Source organism: Scomber japonicus, chromosome 11 (genome assembly GCF_027409825.1).
Source record: "Scomber japonicus isolate fScoJap1 chromosome 11, fScoJap1.pri, whole genome shotgun sequence".
Lineage (NCBI taxonomy): Eukaryota > Metazoa > Chordata > Actinopteri > Scombriformes > Scombridae > Scomber > Scomber japonicus.
The window spans coordinates 1,008,621-1,027,426 of record NC_070588.1 but is presented as its reverse complement, the minus strand read 5'-3'; the positions used below and the strand labels follow the sequence as shown (position 1 = coordinate 1,027,426).

The window sequence follows — 18,806 nt, the reverse complement described above, 5'->3', positions numbered from 1 at the left end:
TCATCTTCTGTGTTTAGCTTGACTTTTTTTCAAATTTTGGATTTATGTGATTTTTTGTTTATTTAAAAAAGAAATTGAGACAGTTAAGTAAATGTCTCAGTATTTTCAGATTTTTTCTTGTTAATTAAAAAGTTTTAAAATAATACTCCAATACACTATTACAACAATTTGAATAGTTTATTTCCCCCTATCCTATTATGTGTTCTGCATTGGGTCTAGTATTGGGTAAGGCTAGTAAGGGTAGTAAGATGTAGTTTTGTTTCTCTGACTCTGACCTGGCCTGTCTTTATCTCAGCAATCACATCCCCGCCGGGAACACCAGAGGCCACAGCAGTGGGTAAAGAGCATGTCATCATCGAATGGCTGAAGCCCGAGAGCGACGGAGGCAGTGAAATCAAAAACTACATCGTTGAAAAACGAGAGAAGAGTAGCACCAGGTTGGAACCACTCCGGAATCACCAAGTGGACACATTTTTGTTTTCATTTTGTGAAATAATGCTCTTATGTTGCTCTCTTTTAATGTATCCCTTTCTCTCCCTGGACCAGATGGACCAGAGTGAATAGGACCTACACCATCTATGACACCCGTCTGAAGATCACAGGTCTTCTGGAGGGAAGCGAATACCAGTTCAGAGTGACAGCCGTCAATGCAGCTGGGGACAGCCGTCCAAGCGATGCATCACCCTACATCCTCTGCAAAGACCCCACATGTAAGAGATAACTATTTTTTCAGGCTTTGAAATTCTGCGCTGTGGAGTGTTCAAACCCAAAGCCTTTTATTTTAAAACGGAATGGAGATGCCTAAGTTTCCAAAAAATCAAATATCAGGCTTCATCTTGGAAAAATGATGATGGAATACCATTGAACAAGCACTTACACAATATATTAAAACATATATCTGTCTTCCCCCAGACACCCCAGCTCCTCCATCAATGCCTCGCATCACAGACACCACAAAGCACAGCATCAGTATGACCTGGACCAGGCCTATGTATGATGGTGGCTCTGATGTCACTGGCTACGTGGTCGATATCCTGGAGGAGGGCATCGAACAGTGGTACCGCGGCACCACCAAGGCTCTCAAAACCAATGAGTATGTGGCTACTGGACTGGCAGCCAATAAGAAGTACAGTTTCAGGGTGGCAGCCATCAACAATAACGGGACTGGAGAGTTCAGCGAACCGAGCGCTGAGGTTGAACCACTGGAGAGAATTGGTGAGTCGACACTATCAGATTTTCATCTGGGACAATTTAATTATCAGGGACAGTATCATATAAATGCCAGTTCCAGAAACATTGTCAATGACTTCAGTTAATCTATTTTACTAATAGTCATGTAATTTTGTTTTTGATCAGATGTATTAAGTGCATTTTACCATTTTACATAATTTTATATAATTTTCAAAAATAAAGGTATTTATTAAAGAAACATGGTTTTAGTCTTTAAGGTAATCTTGATATTTGATTTAAGATTGATATGGAGAATATAGTCTAAACCGAATCTATGTGAAAAGTGCCTTGGGATAACTTTTATCATGATTTGCCACTAACATATATATATATATATGTGTGTGTGTGTGTGTGTGTGTGTGTGTGTGTGTTTGTGCACATATTATATATATATATGTATACACACACATATATATACAGTACCTGTCTAAAGTTTGGACACACTTTCTCACTGATGTGAATGGGAAAGTTTGTCCACACTTTTGACTGGTACTGTATATATAAACATATATATAATCGGATAATACTTGTTTTTAAAATTACAATTATATTTTGCACATCAAGTGACAATAAATAAAACTTGGTCAGACATTATTATATGACACTGAAATCCATTTTCTATTAGTTGATTTTATACTTTTGAGTTTGAGATCTTACAACGATGTGAAATGTGGAGGTTAGAGTTCATTTTAAGATTTGGAAGATTTGAATGGTTGGTATATTGCATTTGACTCTTTCACTTTGCCATACCCTTTCAGAAATGCCCGACTTGGAACTGGACGAGGACTTGAAGAAGACAGTGTGTCTGCGTGCCGGAGGAACCCTGCGGCTGTTTGTGACTGTCAATGGCCGGCCAACACCTGTGGTGGCCTGGAGGAAGAAAGGCGTGGAGCTGCAGAGCCGTGGCTATATCGAGACCACCGACAGCTACACCATGCTGATTGTGGAGAATGTAAACCGGTACGATGCCGGAAAATACGTTTTGGAGGCTGAAAACCCATCTGGCAAGAAGACCATCACCATCCTGGTTAAAGTCTATGGTAGGTCCAAGGCTTCCACAGATAACAAATATGCCAAGCTGAGTCATTGTTTTATTTGTGCCGTTCTTTGTCCAGACACATCCGTTTTGCAGTCCTGGTTTCATTTTCGTCAGAACATGTAAACACAAACTGATTTCCCCTCTTCCTCCACTCCTCTCCTGCAGATACTCCTGGTCCTCCAGGTTCTGTGAAGTTGAAGGACTACACCAAGGAGTCTGTCGTCATCACCTGGGATGTCCCAAGTATTGATGGTGGTGCTCATGTCAGTAACTACATCATAGAGAAGCGTGATGCCAACATGAAGTCATACAAAACTGTCACAACTGAGTGCAGGAAGACTCTGTTCAGGATCACTGGCTTGGAGGAAGGCATGCACTACTTCTTCAGAGTTCTGCCAGAGAACATTTACGGTGTTGGCGAGCCCTGCGAGACATCTGAGGCTGTGCTTGTGTGCGAGGTGCCATCAGTGCCTCTGAACTTCCATGTCGTTGATGTCACCAAATCGTCTGTCACACTGCAGTGGGAGAAGCCATTGCACGATGGTGGCAGCAAGTTGAATGGCTATGCCATAGAAGCCTGTAAGGTGGGTACAGACAGGTGGAGCGCCGTGGCAACTGCCAAGGCCTCTGCTTCCAAGCAAACTATCCAGTCCTTGGTAGAGAATGATCAGTACCTGTTCAGGATCCGAGCCACCAACAGCAGGGGAGCCAGTGAGCCCGTGGACACTGTTACTCCTGTCACCATCCAGGACATCAAGGGTAAGACAGCATTAAAACACTTGCACACAGAAATATAATGAAAAGACTCCACACATTTTCACTTGACAACTCAACATCATCTCTCCTGTTTATTCTAGTGATGCCCAAGATTGACGTAACTGGCATCCCTCAGAAGATCGTACATGTGCACCGTGGCAAACCCATCGACCTCAACATCCCCATCAAGGCCCAACCACAGCCCATCTGCTCCTGGTTCTTCGGTGGTGTCAAGCTGAAAGACAGCTTGGACCGCATCAAAATTGACAGCAATGGCAAATACACCCATCTCGTCATCCGTGAGACCACCATCAATGACACAGGAGACTACACGGTGGAGGTGAAAAATGCAATTGGAACGGCAACTGAGGTCATCAAGGTTATCATCCTAGGTAAGCAGACATGGTATACACAATAGTTGTGTACAGATATCATTAATTAGAATGCCAAGTGTACTGAATAAGATCCTGAAGAAAATATTTAACATCAAAAACAATGTCTTATGTGAAGATTTTAGATATTTTGTTGCATTTTTAACAGATTTAGCTCATTGCAGATTAATGCGAAAGGACTTAAAAATTCCAACCTTCTGCTTGTGTTTATCCAGACAAACCCGGTATACCAGTTGGCCCAATGAAGATTGAGGAGGTTGATGGTGTGTCTGTGACAACCAGCTGGGAACCTCCGGAGAAGGATGGAGGTGCCAATGTCGGTGGCTACGTGGTGGAACAGCGAGAAGCCCACCGACCCGGCTGGAGCACTGTCTCAGAGTCAGTGACACGGCCCTGTTTCAAGTTCACCAGACTCACTGAGGGAACAGAGTATGTGTTCCGTGTCGCTGCCATGAACCGCTTCGGCATCGGTGGCTTCCTGCAGTCCGAGGTGGTGGAGTGCAAGAGCGCCAAGAGTGAGTTTTCATCCTGTTAAACCATCTTGCCTTAACATTTTTTATTGCTCCCAAAAAAATTACTACCAACCACTTAATAATATTCTAGTCTCAGAACACTTTTGCAGCCACCCTAAACATAGTTATAGCCTTGCATCTACCATAGCAACCACATAACAACACTATATCAACTACATACATACCCTGATCAGTGCCATCTCATCATTGTCTCATCTTAGTAATGCGGAAAAAAGGTAATTGACAAACATATTTAGTCATGATGTTCATCAACAAAATGAACATGAGGTCAGCTGTTAGTTTTAGCCTCCATTCTCTTTTTCCCTTGTCCCTTCTTCTGCATCTGCATCGTGAACTATAATCAATGCTTAGTTGTCATGAGACAGATCGTCTTTTGAGACAAGATTTAGATTTATTGTATATCTCCAACAGTAAGGCACTAATACTAATCATAAATAACATATAATGAATCAATAACCCCCTTTATGCATTTGTGGGGTGAATACTAATATTCTGCTCCATTGCCTGGTAAATTTGTACTCTTCTACATTCTCTGTAATTAATATATTAATCGATCTGTGTTTTACCTGTGTAGCCATCCCTGGACCTCCAAGCACACCAGAGGTGTTTGACGTCACCCATGAAGGCATGACCCTGACCTGGCACCCACCAGAGGACGACGGTGGCTCCACAATTGCTGGCTACGTCATCGATCGTAAGGAGGCCAGTTCTGACAGGTGGCTGAGGATCAATAAGAACCCTGTCACCATGACCAGATACCGTGCCTCTGGCCTGATTGAGGGTCTGGAGTACGAATTCCGCATCACAGCCATCAACTCCAGAGGAGCTGGCAAACCTAGTGAGAGCTCTGCCGTCACTGTTGCCATGGATCCCATCGGTATGTGACTCAAAAGACAATCTGTTGTCCTATATAAGACTAATTGAAATGTATTTTTACATGCTGGTAAAGGAGTGCAAAATATAGTTATTTAACATTAATCTTTGGGTCAGTATATTCACCAGATGTCTCTGTGTTGTTGAGCAGAGCCCCCAGGTCCTCCACTTGAACCCAGAGTCACAGATTCCACCAGGACTTCGGTGTCTCTGGCCTGGCTGCCTCCTGAAGAAGAAGGTGGCTCCATCATCACTGGTTACCTGATCGAGATGCAGAAGGTAGACCAGGTGGAGTGGACCCTGTGCAATACTACACCCACCAAGATGTGCGAGTACATCCTCACACACATGCCCCAGGGTGCTGAGTACAAGTTCAGAGTCATTGCTTGCAATGCTGGCGGTGCTGGAGAACCAGCCGAGATTCCTGGAGTGGTTAAAGTCCAGGAGATGCTTGGTAGGAGAACACATTTCAAATCTTTACATACAGTTACATACACATCATATATTTACTCATTGAATTTAAATCCATTCAATCTGTAATAATATGGGGGAATCTAACTAACCTAAATTTATACTGTTTCTCCATCAGATTATCCTGATTACGAGCTTGACGCTAAATACGAGGAGGGCTACGTGGTGCGGCAGGGTGGAGTCATCTGCCTGTCTGTGCCCATCAAAGGTAAACCCATTCCTACATGTAAGTGGACCAAGGACGGCCGTGACATCTCCCACCGGGCCATGATCGCGACCTATGATGACATCACTGAGCTTGTCATCAAAGAGGCACACAAAGATGACACTGGTACCTACGATCTGGTGATGGAGAACAAATGTGGCAGGAAGGCTGTCTACATCAAGGTGAGCAGCTCCTCTGTCAGTTTTCGTTGGCATATAATTTTTTATTACACTTTATGAATACATTTGGTAATTCTGACTTTCTGTATGTCACTTTACTCTAGGTGAGGGTGATTGGTCGTCCTGATGCCCCAGAAGGCCCTCTGGAGTTTGATGACATTCAGGCTAGATCAGTCCGTGTCAGCTGGAGACCTCCATCAGATGATGGTGGCTCCGACATCATGGGATACATCTTGGAGAGGCGGGAAGTCCCCAAGGCTGCCTGGTACACAGTGAATGCCCGGGTCACAGAGAACTCCCTGGTGGTGAAGGGTCTGAAGGAGAATATTCAATACCACTTCAGGGTCTTTGCTGAGAATCAGTTCGGCGTCAGCAGATCTCTCAAGTCTGAAGAGTCTGTCACACCAAAGACACCACTATGTAAGTATTGATGCTACCTTTGATTCATCGCAGTGTTGCCATGTCCAAACACAAACAGACACATCTTGTACATACTGTTACTGCCAAATATGTGTTGCAAACAACAATGTATTTCACCTTTAGGCCCACCAGAACCTCCCAGCAATCCACCAGAGATTATGGATGTGACCAAGACCACTGTGTCTCTGTCCTGGGCCCGGCCACGGGATGATGGAGGCTCCCGTGTTACAGGATACTATGTGGAGAGGAGGGAGATATCGACAGAAAAGTGGGTTCGCCACAACAAAACCCACATCACCACCACCATGTACAATGTCACTGGCCTCATCCCCGATGCAGAGTACATGTTCAGAATTGTGGCTCAGAACGACATTGGACAGAGTGAGCCTGGCCCCACTTCCGAATCTTTGGTCTGCAAAGATCCATTTGGTGAGTTAAGTTTATATAATTGCCAAAATAAATTTGTAATACTAAGTAGTAAAAATAGTAGATGAGGCACCAGACATTTAAGATAAAATACAATGAAGCTTAAGTAACCTTGAGGGATCATAGAACTGGAGATGTGGTTGGATTTTGCTAGTTTCTCCACAAATAATAATTTTCCTTCATCTCTCTTTTTGCAGACAAACCTAGCCAACCAGGAGAGATTGACATAATCTCCATCACCAAAGACTGCATTACCATCCGTTGGCTCCGGCCTGAGCTCGATGGCGGCAAAGAGATCTTGGGGTACTGGATTGAGTTTAGGCAGGCTGGAGAAAGTTCCTGGAAGAAATGCAACAAGGAGCGCTCCAAGGACCGTCAGTTTACCATGGGCGGCCTCATTGAGGCCACAGAGTATGAGTTCAGAATCTTTGCTGAGAATGAAACAGGACTCAGCAGACCTCGCCGCACGCCCATGGGCATCAAAACCAAACTGAGCGGTGAGTTACTGCAGAGTGTCCCTGTAACACTAACATTGATGGTTTGCAGCTAATTTAATTCAGCTGAATCAAAGTGTGTGTTCAATGAATTTGTTCACAGCAAAATAACTCCCTGCTAGTTAGAGTGTGACCCAGATTGTAAAAAGCTTAACACTATATCAAAGTTCAATTTTATTTACTGGGTTGTTTTTTTGCATATCTGCATACATTACATACATTATGATTTAAGCTGTGACTTAAATCAAACTTTGCCTATGTTTCTGCAGTTGGTGAGGCTCCAGCTTTGAAGGAAGAGATTGAGGATGTAACAACCAAGCTTGGCGAGTCTGGCACTCTGACCTGCGGCATCATCGGCCGACCTCTGCCTGAGATCAAGTGGTACCGCTACGGCAAGGAGTTGATCCAGAGCCGCAAGTACAAGATGAGTTCAGATGGCCGCAACCACTCACTCAGCATCCTAACCGACGAACAGGAAGATGAGGGCACGTACACCTGTAGGGCCATCAATGAAGCTGGAGAGATTGAGACAAGCGGCAAACTGCGCCTGCAGGCAGCACCCCAGTTCCACCCTGGCTTCCCACTGAAGGAGAAGTACTTTGCCGGTGCTGGCACCAGCCTCCGCCTCCACGTCGTCTACATTGGCCGCCCCATTCCACAGATAATGTGGTTCTATGGCAAGAAGCCTTTGAACGCATCTGAGAATGTGGTCATTGAAAACACAGAAAGCTACACTCACCTGGTGGTGAGGAATGTCCAGAGAAAGACCAATGCTGGCCGCTACAAGGTGCAGCTGAGCAACTCATTTGGAACTATTGACACTGTTTTGCGGGTTGAAATTCAAGGTAATGTAATGTTAATTTCCAAATTATCTATAGATGGATAAATAGATCCATTTTTATCTGTTAGTTTCAACCAACAGATAATTCTTCCTTGATCCTAGAATGATATATATTCCTTTTTTTGTTTATCCAGATAAGCCATGCATTCCTGAGGGCCCTGTGGTTGTTGACGCCCTGCTAAAGAGCTCAATGGTCATCAGCTGGAAGCCTCCCAAGGACGACGGAGGTTCCATGATCACCAACTATATTGTGGAGAAACGTATGGCCAAAGAAGGTGAGCTGTGGCAACTGGTGTCCTCCTCTGTCTCAAGCACCACCTGCCGTGTCCCCAACCTGATAGAGAGCGCTGGCTACTACTTCCGAGTCTCTGCACAGAACCAGTATGGAGTCAGCGAGTCACTGGAGATCCCCTCTGTGGTCATCGTAAAGAGTCCATTCGGTAGGTCATTTCAGATTTTGTTTGCCACTTTTTGGCTTCTATAGATAAATCACAAACAAGAAGAGCATTACAATAACATTCCCTGTTTTTTTTCTCAGAAAAACCTGGCATCCCACAGCAGCCTCTTATCGTCAGTTCTACCAACAACTCCTGCAATGTTTGCTGGAAGCCTCCAAGCAGTGATGGTGGAGCTAAAATCACCAACTACTACCTGGAGAAACGTGAGAAGAAGCAGAACAAGTGGATGTCAGTGACTACTAAGAAGATTGTAGAGACCAAATTTGAGGTCACAGGCTTGATCGAGGGCTTCGAGTATGAGTTCCGTGTAAAGTGTGAGAACATGGGTGGTGAGAGTGACTGGAGTGAAATCTCTGAGGCCGTCATCCCTAAGTCTGACCAGGCACCTCGGCCACCTGTCTTCAGGGAGGAGATCAGGGACATGACTGTCAAATACCATGCCAATGCCACCTTCGTCACTAAGGTGTTTTATCTACACTTCATATTGTTTGCTTCCAAGAATATACATTGTGTTTATACAAAAGTATTTTTTCCAGGAAGTCATTGTTTCTGTACAAATCTAAATGATACAATTTTGTTATATTTCTTATGTCAAGGTGGTAGGATATCCCATGCCTGCGGTAAAATGGTATCGCGATGGAAAGGAGATCATGGCAGATGGAACCAAGATCAAAGCCCAAGAATTCAAGGGAGGCTATTACCAGCTGATCATCACTGCTGCTGACGAAGGTGATGCTGCAGTCTACCAATTCAGAGCGACTAACTCTGAAGGATCCGTCTCCACAACTGCCAAACTGGAAGTGGAAGGTAAAATTTGGCATTGAAAAAGACTTGCCTTCATGTTTCCTATAATCCACTGAATGATACCTGCTGTTGGTGCAGTCTTTATATAGGAATATTCATAACTATTGAGCTAATGTTTTCATGTAATTTCTTATTCCAGTTCCTGCTAAGATTCACTTGCCCAAGGAGCTCCAGGGAATGGGAGCAGTCCACGCTGTACGTGGTGATCACATCACCATCAAGATCCCCATCACTGGCAAACCTGAACCAGCAGTCATATGGCAGAAGGGTCAGGAGATCCTCTCCAACTCTCCTCATCACCAGGTCATCACCACACGGTCTTTCACTTCCCTGGTCTTCCAGAAGGGAGTGCAGAGGAAAGATAATGGCTACTACATCATCACTGCCAAGAACAGGTTCGGAATGGACAAACAAACCATTGAGGTGGACGTGGCTGACATTCCGGAAGCTCCACAGGGACTCAAAGTCAGTGACATTGCTCGAGACTCTATCACTCTGACTTGGGAGCCTCCTGCTAGTGATGGCGGAAGCAACATCATTGGCTATATTGTAGAGAAATGTCCCACCAGTGCAGACAGGTGGATCCGTGCTGGCCATACAACTGACTGCAGCTTTACCATCATCAACATATTTGGAAAGACCAAATACCAATTCCGAGTCATTGCTGAGAACGAGTTTGGCTTGAGCCCTCCTTGTAAGCCAACTGAACCCATCACCACAAAGGAGGATAAGTCTGTGATCAGGAACTATGATGAGGAAGTGGATGAGGCCAGAGAGATCACCAAGGAGGAGGCTCTATTCTATAAAGTTAAGGAGCTGTCCTCCAAGTACATTATCTCTGAGGAGCTTGCTCGCTGCCAGTTTGGAGTGGTCCACCGTTGTACGGAGATTGCCACCAAAAAGACCTTCATGGCCAAATTTATCAAGGTAAAAGGAACTGACCGTGAGTATGTTCTCAGGGAAATTGAGGCTCTCAACATAGCAAGGCACAAGAATATCATCTACCTACATGAATACTTTGAAAGCATGGAGGAGATTATCCTGATCTTTGAGTTCATCTCTGGAGTTGACATATTCGAGCGCCTTGGCACCAGCCACTTTGAGCTCACAGAGCAGGAGATTGTCCGCTACCTAAGACAAGTCTGCTCTTCACTCAAGTTCTTGCATAGCCACAACTTTGGCCACTTTGAAATCCGCCCCGACAACATTGTCTACACCACTCGGAGAAGCACCGTCATAAAGATTATCGAAATGGGCCAGGCCAGACTGCTGGTACCAGGAGAAAATATTAGAATGCTGTTTTCAGCTCCAGAGTACTGTGCTCCTGAGGTCCATCGCCATGACTTGGTCACAACAGCCACTGATATGTGGTCTGTTGGTGTGTTGGCCTATGTCTTGCTCAGTGGCCTCAATCCATTTGCTGCAGAGTCCACTACAAAGATGATTGAGAACATCTCCAACTGTGAGTATGTCTTTGACAGTGAAGCATTTAATGACATCAGCCTGGAGGCTATGGACTTTGTGGACAGACTTCTAATCAAGGACAGGAGGCTCCGCATGACAGCCGATGAGGCTCTGGAACACCCATGGCTGAAGATGAAGATTGAGCATGTTAGCACCAAGATCATTAGGACACTGAGACACAGAAGGTACTACCAGACTCTGGTTAAGAGGGCAGACACTATTGTATCAGCAGCTCGTGTGGCCTACGGTGGTGCCTTCAAGAATCAGAGAGGATTGGCTGTGGGTAAAGTGAAGATTGGAACTGAGTACCATGGTCTGCGTGCTGGTCCAGTCATGCATGGCTCAGCTGAGGAAGGTGGCCATGTCAGATTCACTTGTCGCATCACCAACTATGACAAGAGTACACAGGTGTCATGGTACTTCGGTAACCGTCAGTTACATCCAAGTCCCAAGTATGAGATTACTTACAGCAATGGTTTTGCAAGCATGTATGTAAAGGATATTGAAGATAGTGACAATGGTGTGTACAGATGTAAGGTGGTGAGTGATGATGGAGAGGACAGTGCTTACGGAGAGCTCTTTGTCGAGACTGTGAGGAGCATCAGGGAGTACTATGTCAGCCGCTCCATCAAGAAACTGAGGAAGAGGGTTGACAGGACTAAACTCCTTCAGAGGCCACCAGAGTTCACTTTGCCTCTATACAATCGCACTGCCTATATTGGTGAAGATGTGCGCTACGGTGTCACTATTACTGTGCACCCTGAACCTCATGTAACATGGCTGAAGAATGGAGAGAGAATAAAGCCAGGCGATGATGACAGCAAGTACACATTCACCAGTGACAAGGGTCTTTATCAGCTAATGATTCACAATCTAGACATGAGCGATGATGCTGAATACACCGTCATGGCCCATAACAAGTTTGGAGAAGACAGCTGCACGGCCCGTCTCACAGTGACACCCCACCCTGTGATGGAAGAAACAATGAGGCCCATGTTCAAACGTCTGCTGGCTAATGTTGAGTGTGTCGAGGGACATAGTGTCCGCTTCGAGCTCAGAGTGTCAGGAATCCCTACTCCTACTCTGAAATGGGAGAAGGACGGCCATCCACTACAGTTTGGTCCCAAGGTTGTAGTCATAGAAGAGGATGTTGACTACCATGTTCTGCACATCAGAGAGACTCTGCTTGAGGACTCTGGTGTGTACAAAGTGACTGCAACCAATTCTTCTGGCTCTGCAAGCTGCCAGGCTACACTGAAGGTGGACCGCCTTACTTACACAAGGAGAGAGTACAAGAATGAGGAGGAGAAATACAGACATGTCCAGAAACAAATTGAGAAGACCAACAAGATGGCTCAGCAAATTGCTGCCAGAGAGGACGCTGTACCTCTCAACCCAACAGCCCAAGAGGCACTGAAATTTGCTGCAGAGATGTACAAACCTGCTGTAAGCACCAAAAATGTTGAGGGTGAGTTTGACATCACAGTGGAGAAGTCTGAGACCAAGAAACTGGAAGAAGAGAGGAGAATCTTCATGCCCTATGAGATCCCAGAGCGTGTGGTTCACGATCCCAAAAATCTGGATGAGGACAAAGCTATTAAACAGTTTGTGCCTCTATCTGACATGAAGTGGTACAGGAAGCTGAGAGACCAGTATGATATTCCAGAGAGAATGGAGAGGATTGTGCAGAAGAGACAGAGACGGATCCGACTGTCCAGGTGGGAGCAGTTCTATGTCGTGCCCCTCCCTAGAATCACTGACCAGTACAGGCCAAGGTGGCGTATTCCAAAACACACTTTGGATGATCTGGAGACTGTCAGACCCGCCCGCCGTTCACCCTCTCCTGAATCTGAGGTCTCCTTCAGATCAAGGAGAAGGTCTCTGGGAGACCTGAGTGATGAAGAGCTGCTGATGCCTATGGATGACTATCTTTCCATGAGGAGAACGGAAGAGGAGAAAATGATGCTGGAGGATGAATTGGAACTTGGCTTTTCTGCATCCCCTGCCGGTAGCCCTGTCCGCATTGTACGGCATGCTGCAGAACATGAAGAGAGGAGGCAAGAAATCAGGCATGAGGCTGTTGAGGTTACTGAGACAAAGAAGAAACGCACAATTTCCCAGTTTATGAGGAGGAGGAGATCACTGTCTCCCACATACATCGAACTGATGCGTCCAGTGTCAGAGCTGATCAGACCACCGCGTGCCAGGACTCATGTCGAAGTGGAGGGCGAGATTGTGGAGAGGAGGTCCCCCACCCCAGAGAGAACACGCCCCCGCTCTCCCAGCCCCATTAGGTCAGTTGAGAGGACATCACGCTCCTCGTCCAGGTTTGAGCGATCTGCCCGATTTGACATCATGTCTCGCTATGAGGCCAGAAAGGCAGCTCTAAAGTCTGAGAGGAAATATCAGGTGGTTAGTCAGACACCTTTCAGCCTGGATCATGCTCCTCGTGTGACTGTCAGGATGCGCTCCCACCGCATACCAATTGGCCAAGACACCAAATTCACCCTGAACATCCAAACCAAGCCAGAGGCTGAGGTGAAATGGCTCCACAATGGAACTGAAATCTTTGAAAGCAGTGAGAAATATGTCTTTACCAACATGAGTGGTGTTCTGTCCATCACTATTCTGGACTGCCAGGAGGAGGACAGTGGCACATACCGCTGTGTATGTTCCAACTCCAAGGGAGAGGCTTCTGACTATGCCACCTTGGATGTGTCAGGTGGTGGGTATACCACCTTCTCCTCTCGCCGCAGGGATGAGGAAGTTCCCAAAGCTTATGTCCCTGAAGTCACTCGCATTGACCACTATCACCTCAGCCACTTCAAAGCTGGCTATGCTTCCAAGACCCACTTTGAGGTAGAAGAGAGCAAGTCCAAGCTAACTGAGACACATGAGGTTGTCACACGTGAAAGATATGGTGCCTCCTCAGAGAGGTACTCTTCCGCTGAGAGGTACTCCTCCGCTGAGAGGTACTCCTCCGCTGAGAGGTATGACTCATCTATCAAGTTTGCCTCGGCTGATTACCTGTCATCTGCTTCGTCCTACTCTTCCGGGAAGTTGTCTCTGACTGGCAAGCACACAACATCTACTGGTAAACAGACGTCGTCTTCTGCTGCTATTACTGAAGACGTTTCTGTCCACAAGGTGAAGCCTTCGCTTGCTGCCAGAATCCTCACCAAGCCCCAGTCTGTGACTGTTGAAGAGGGAGAGACTGCCAGATTCTCCTGTGATATTGATGGAGAGCCTTCACCCACTGTAACATGGATGCATGAGAGCACAACCATTGTCTCCTCTCACCGTATCCAAGTCACCACCACTCAGTACAAGTCCAGTCTGGAGATCTCTGTGACATCCGCTGATGAGGGCAATTATACAGTGGTGGTAGAAAACTCAGCAGGCAGACAGGAGGCTCACTTCACTTTGACCATCCGCAGACCAGCTCCCAAAGAGGAGGTCAAGGCTGTCAAGTCCCCTGAACCATCTGTAAAATCACCCACTCCCAGTGTAAAGTCACCAGAGCCTTCTGTGACATCACCTGCTCCCTCGGTTACCTCCCCAGTCCCCAGTATAAAGTCACCAGAACCAAGCATCAAGTCCCCTGAGCCTTCAATTAAATCACCAACTCCAAGTGTCAAGTCCCCTGAGCCTTCAATTAAATCACCAACTCCAAGTGTAAAGTCCCCTGAGCCTTCAATTAAATCACCAACTCCAAGTGTGAAGTCCCCTGAACCAAGTGTAACTTCTCCTGCTCCAAGTATAAAGTCACCTACACCAAGTGTGAAGTCTCCTGAGCCGGAGGGAATCAAATCCCCTAGGAGCGTCAAGTCTCCTGAGCCAGCTGCACCTTCTCCAGCACCCAGAGTAAAATCACCGACTCGGAGCATCAAATCTCCTGAACCCGAGGGAATCAAATCACCCAAAGGCATAAAATCCCCTGAACCCAGACTCAAGTCACCACCACCATTCAAGTCCGCAGACAGGGTGAAGTCACCTGAACCTGAGGGAATAAAATCACCTCGTGGTGTCAAATCTCCAGAACCTGCAGGAATCAGAACACCAAGAGGTTTGAAATCCCCAGAACCTGCTGGTATCAAAACACCAAGAGGCTTCAAGTCTCCAGAACCATTTGGCATCAAGTCACCAAGGGGCTTGAAGTCCCCTGAGCCAGAGGGAATCAAATCACCTCCTAGGATGAAGTCCCCTCCTCCCATCATGTCCCCTAAGAGGGTTGTGTCTCCACTCACTGTCAAATCCCCAACCCCGAAACCTCCAAAGGTCATGAGTCAGCTAAAGGCAGAAGCCTGCGAAGGTTCGGTGAGGATGTCCTGTGTGTGTGAGAGCAGCGTCAGGGAGGTGGTGTGGTATGTTAACGGGAGGAGGCTTTCACAGAGTAGCCGCTTTGAGATGAAGTACTCTGAGGGCTCCTGCAGCCTCCTAATCCATGACCTGACAGACAGCGACAAGGGAGAGTACACCTGTGAAATGACATCAGATGGAGGAGTCTCAAAATCCTCCTTCTCCTTCACTGGACAGGCGTTCCAGTCCATATACATGAAGGTCACTGCCTACCGTGAGCAGCAACTGGCACTTAAAGGTGAGAAACTACTATTTAGGCCAAACAGATTTACTGCAATTACATGATCATTTTATTATATTTCTATGCACAATTCTGCCATATCTACTTGGAAGTCAGTCTAAACATTTACACGTGTACTGTTTCCCTACTAGCCTCAAAAGGATCAATGATGATGAGTCACAAGGAGTCATCATCATCCATGAGCTCATCCATGATGATGAAGAAAGAAGTCCACGCCATGGAGGAGTCATCCTCCTTCTCCTCCTCCTCCTCCTCAGCCCAGCAGGCAATGATGTCATCCATGATGGAGTCAAGCTCTTTCAGCAGCATGGCAGCTGAGATGAAGTTTGAGACCATGTCCATGTCAAGCATGTCCTCCACTTCTGAGTCATTTGCCATGAGTTCCAGTAGCCTCGCAGAGATGGCCTCCCATATGGAAGGATCCTCCATGCGAGCGATAGGTATAGGTAAGATAGAAATCTAATCTTTATAAAATATTTTAATCTCAATCAAATGTTTACAGATTAAAATGAAAGTCAAAATATCCATTTCCATTCCTTTGTGCATTGATGTAAATGTTCTGTGCCTCTTTCCAATTTCCAGGTTCTGCTCCCAGGATTGAGGCTTTGCCGGAGGACATCAGCATCGAGCCAGGTAAAGTCCTGACAGTGGCCTGCGCGTTCTCCGGGGACGCCAAACACATTGAGTGGTCCTGCGGTGGCAAAACCATTGAGGTGACTGCTGGTGGCCGCTTCCATATCGAGACCACGGAGGACCTAACCACCCTCATCATCACTGGTGTGAAGGTGGAAGACGCTGGAACCTACACTCTCAAACTGTCCAATGAGCTAGGATCCGACACAGCAACTGTTCACATTAGTATTCGATCAGTGTAAAAACTAAAATGTTATCTTCCAATCTTCCCCTTTTCCCCATGCCTTTTAATTTATTAATTGAGCAAAATAATATACTTGATAAAGATCTGGATTTCTGTTCTTGTAAATATGAACTATTTTTGTACCAATCTTGACATTAATTTATGCCAAACTAGACTAAAGTCTAAAGTTGTTATAAAATGTGCCATATTGGATAACTATGACTTAGGATTTTTGATCCATTTTTCTGTGACATGTACATAATGTATATAGCCGAATTTAACGGTTATGGGAAATGTATGCATTGTTATTTATGACAATATTAACTGAAACAAAATGAAACTAAATGTGTTTTAACAGGAGAAAGTTTCACTTGGAACGAATACCCTGTCAAACTGAGAAACTAAACTATGTGCCTCAACAATAAGTTGAAGTCTTAAGATTGCCTCAACAGGTAGAGAGGCTCCCTGTTGACGTTAACTCAATCAGACAAAACTATGAATGCACTGCTGGAGAAAAAGAGTGGTGCTGTTGCATTGTAATAAGAGTGTGAGATCCTGAGTGCTGTTTGCATAACCCTCATGTAAGCAGGACGACTGGACCTCGTGCTCTGACTGATTATGTCATACTACCATTTCGATGACATGCTCACAGTGCGAGCGGCCTGCACTTCCTGAGCACAATGTTTTTTTCTTGTTTTGTGCTCTGTTTCTGGCAAACGACCACTTGCTCGGGCTCTTTTCGGTAGTACCATCAACCTGGCCAATCAAATGAGTCCTTCCTGTGCTTGTTTGCAGAGGCAGAGCTGTCTCTTGGAGGTCTGCAGTGTGTTTGTGTGTTAGTTTTTAGAAGTACACCTGTCAGTCAAGCTGGGCACCGCCAAGCAGACGTACCGCAGATGGAAAGACAACCACCACTGCGTCTGACAAGGACGGAATGATGTGTGGTCCTGCGTGTCGCCCCGCGCTTTGATTTGATTGAAGTTAGAGTTGTAGCATTGATTGTTTTCGCAGCCTCCTTGAGTTTTTCTCCATTATTGATTTAATAAAGCATGATTATCAGCACTACAGGATGTCTCTGTTCTTATTTGTGTCTGTTTGCTTTCTGTTCCTCGGTTTCATTTGGAAAATCAGACACGTTTCCACACTGTTAATGATAGACCTGATATGAATGCCATGTATACATAATATCCCATAGAATATATATTACATATATCTTCATTGACACTATTTAATGTCAAGCACTGAATTAAATACACAGCAGTTTTGTATGACTGACTTTACATTTTCAAGCGGCCCAGTGTGTCATACTTACATTTCTCCCCAAAATTCAACCTGACTTTGGAAATGTTGGGAATCTTTAAAATAAAGTTGTGTGAGTTGGATCAATATTTGGATATACTGAGAAGGCTTTATGGAAATTGAGACCAGTTGGTTGGACATCATTTTTACAAATTAAACAGAATGCACCTTTAAATGTGAATAAATATGAACTGAATGAGACAGAGAGATTTCAGATAAAGAATTGGACAGTACTTGGTGTTTGTGACTGGACAGAACCGACGTGTCTGCTTTGAGTGACAGGTGGCTCAGCTTCATCTGGTTGGCTAGCTGTACACTTCAGCTAACCGAGCAATGAACCAGAGCTCCGGCTGCAGCTGGTGTTCCTGCTGCTTTAGATCACTTTTAATTCCACAATCAGACTGCAAATAATGCAACGTACCATCTGTTAGACTGTAGACCGACTGCATTGCTGAAATGCTTGTGAATGTAATTCCATGGAGGGCTTATATAGGTAACAATGATAAATGGGTCAAAGAAAAAATAGAGCAGTTTATAGGAAACACATTAGCATGGATTAAGCTGGTTTAAATCCTATTTATCAGATTTCAGTTTCTAAATGTTAATGATAAATCCACCATGCATACTAAAGTTAGACACAGTATTCCTCAGAGTTTAAGTGCTTCTACCAATACTGTTCACCTTATATATGCTTCCTTTCTGTAACCCACCTCAGCTTTGACTGTTGGTAGTAATAACTGGATGATACAGATATGTTTCTTTAATACACTAACACTTTATGGACCAGGAATTCAGAAGTCTAAACTCGCTACAAGAGAAAGGGGTATTTGTAATTTAAATGAGTGACAGAGAAAATGACTCTATTGACCACAGGTAAGTTTTAAGTGTATTATGTTGTATTGGTAAAAGTTCGAAAAAATAAAACAAAATTTAAATAAAAAAAACAGTGTCAATTAACACATGAAATCAGTACAGTAGTTCACACAATAAATCCAAATTTCTCATAAAGATCACAGTCCTTTGTTTTGGGTGGCTCGCCACAACTACTGAACCCCCTCTACCTTACTGAAAAGGGAGAAGCCCAGCAGAAGAAATCTTCATGTCTTCAACCATGGAAAGAAAAGACCCGGCCTATATAGGCCAGAAATAGGTTACTATAACACTCTCATAACAAAAATATGTTTTTCCACATAGCTATATGCATATTAACAAGCATATGTACAAACAACATTGTAATTATTATTATTGTACATTAAATGAACTGAACATGTTTTGAAATACTACTATGAAACTGAATAGCTTATTATTTCTTCTCCATTCATCTTCTCTTTTTACTCACTCACATAAAAACAGTGTGAGGGTAATGTAAACAAAACACGTCATATAACCCTTTTTTTCATACATGAAAATAACGTCTTTTCAACTGATAACATTAGCATAAAGTATTAACATGTAGTAGTAGATTT

The 18,806-nt window shown here is 44.8% G+C and overlaps 1 protein-coding gene across 1 annotated transcript in view; it reads left to right on the top strand.

The window, feature by feature from the left end:
- Positions 1-17,104, top strand: part of ttn.2 (titin, tandem duplicate 2) — a 267,045-nt gene extending 249,941 nt beyond the window's left edge. The window contains 22 exon segments of the mRNA XM_053329075.1: positions 296-437; positions 547-710; positions 913-1,215; positions 1,989-2,270; positions 2,435-3,028; positions 3,127-3,417; positions 3,633-3,932; positions 4,525-4,827; positions 4,975-5,277; positions 5,413-5,681; positions 5,783-6,098; positions 6,222-6,527; positions 6,722-7,021; positions 7,288-7,863; positions 7,994-8,299; positions 8,398-8,780; positions 8,914-9,124; positions 9,261-13,521; positions 13,558-14,260; positions 14,387-15,182; positions 15,326-15,625; positions 15,768-17,104. Of these exon segments, the coding sequence (XP_053185050.1) occupies positions 296-437; positions 547-710; positions 913-1,215; positions 1,989-2,270; positions 2,435-3,028; positions 3,127-3,417; positions 3,633-3,932; positions 4,525-4,827; positions 4,975-5,277; positions 5,413-5,681; positions 5,783-6,098; positions 6,222-6,527; positions 6,722-7,021; positions 7,288-7,863; positions 7,994-8,299; positions 8,398-8,780; positions 8,914-9,124; positions 9,261-13,521; positions 13,558-14,260; positions 14,387-15,182; positions 15,326-15,625; positions 15,768-16,060 (11,702 nt within the window). The 3' untranslated portion in view covers positions 16,061-17,104.
- Positions 17,105-18,806: the final 1,702 nt, after the last annotated feature.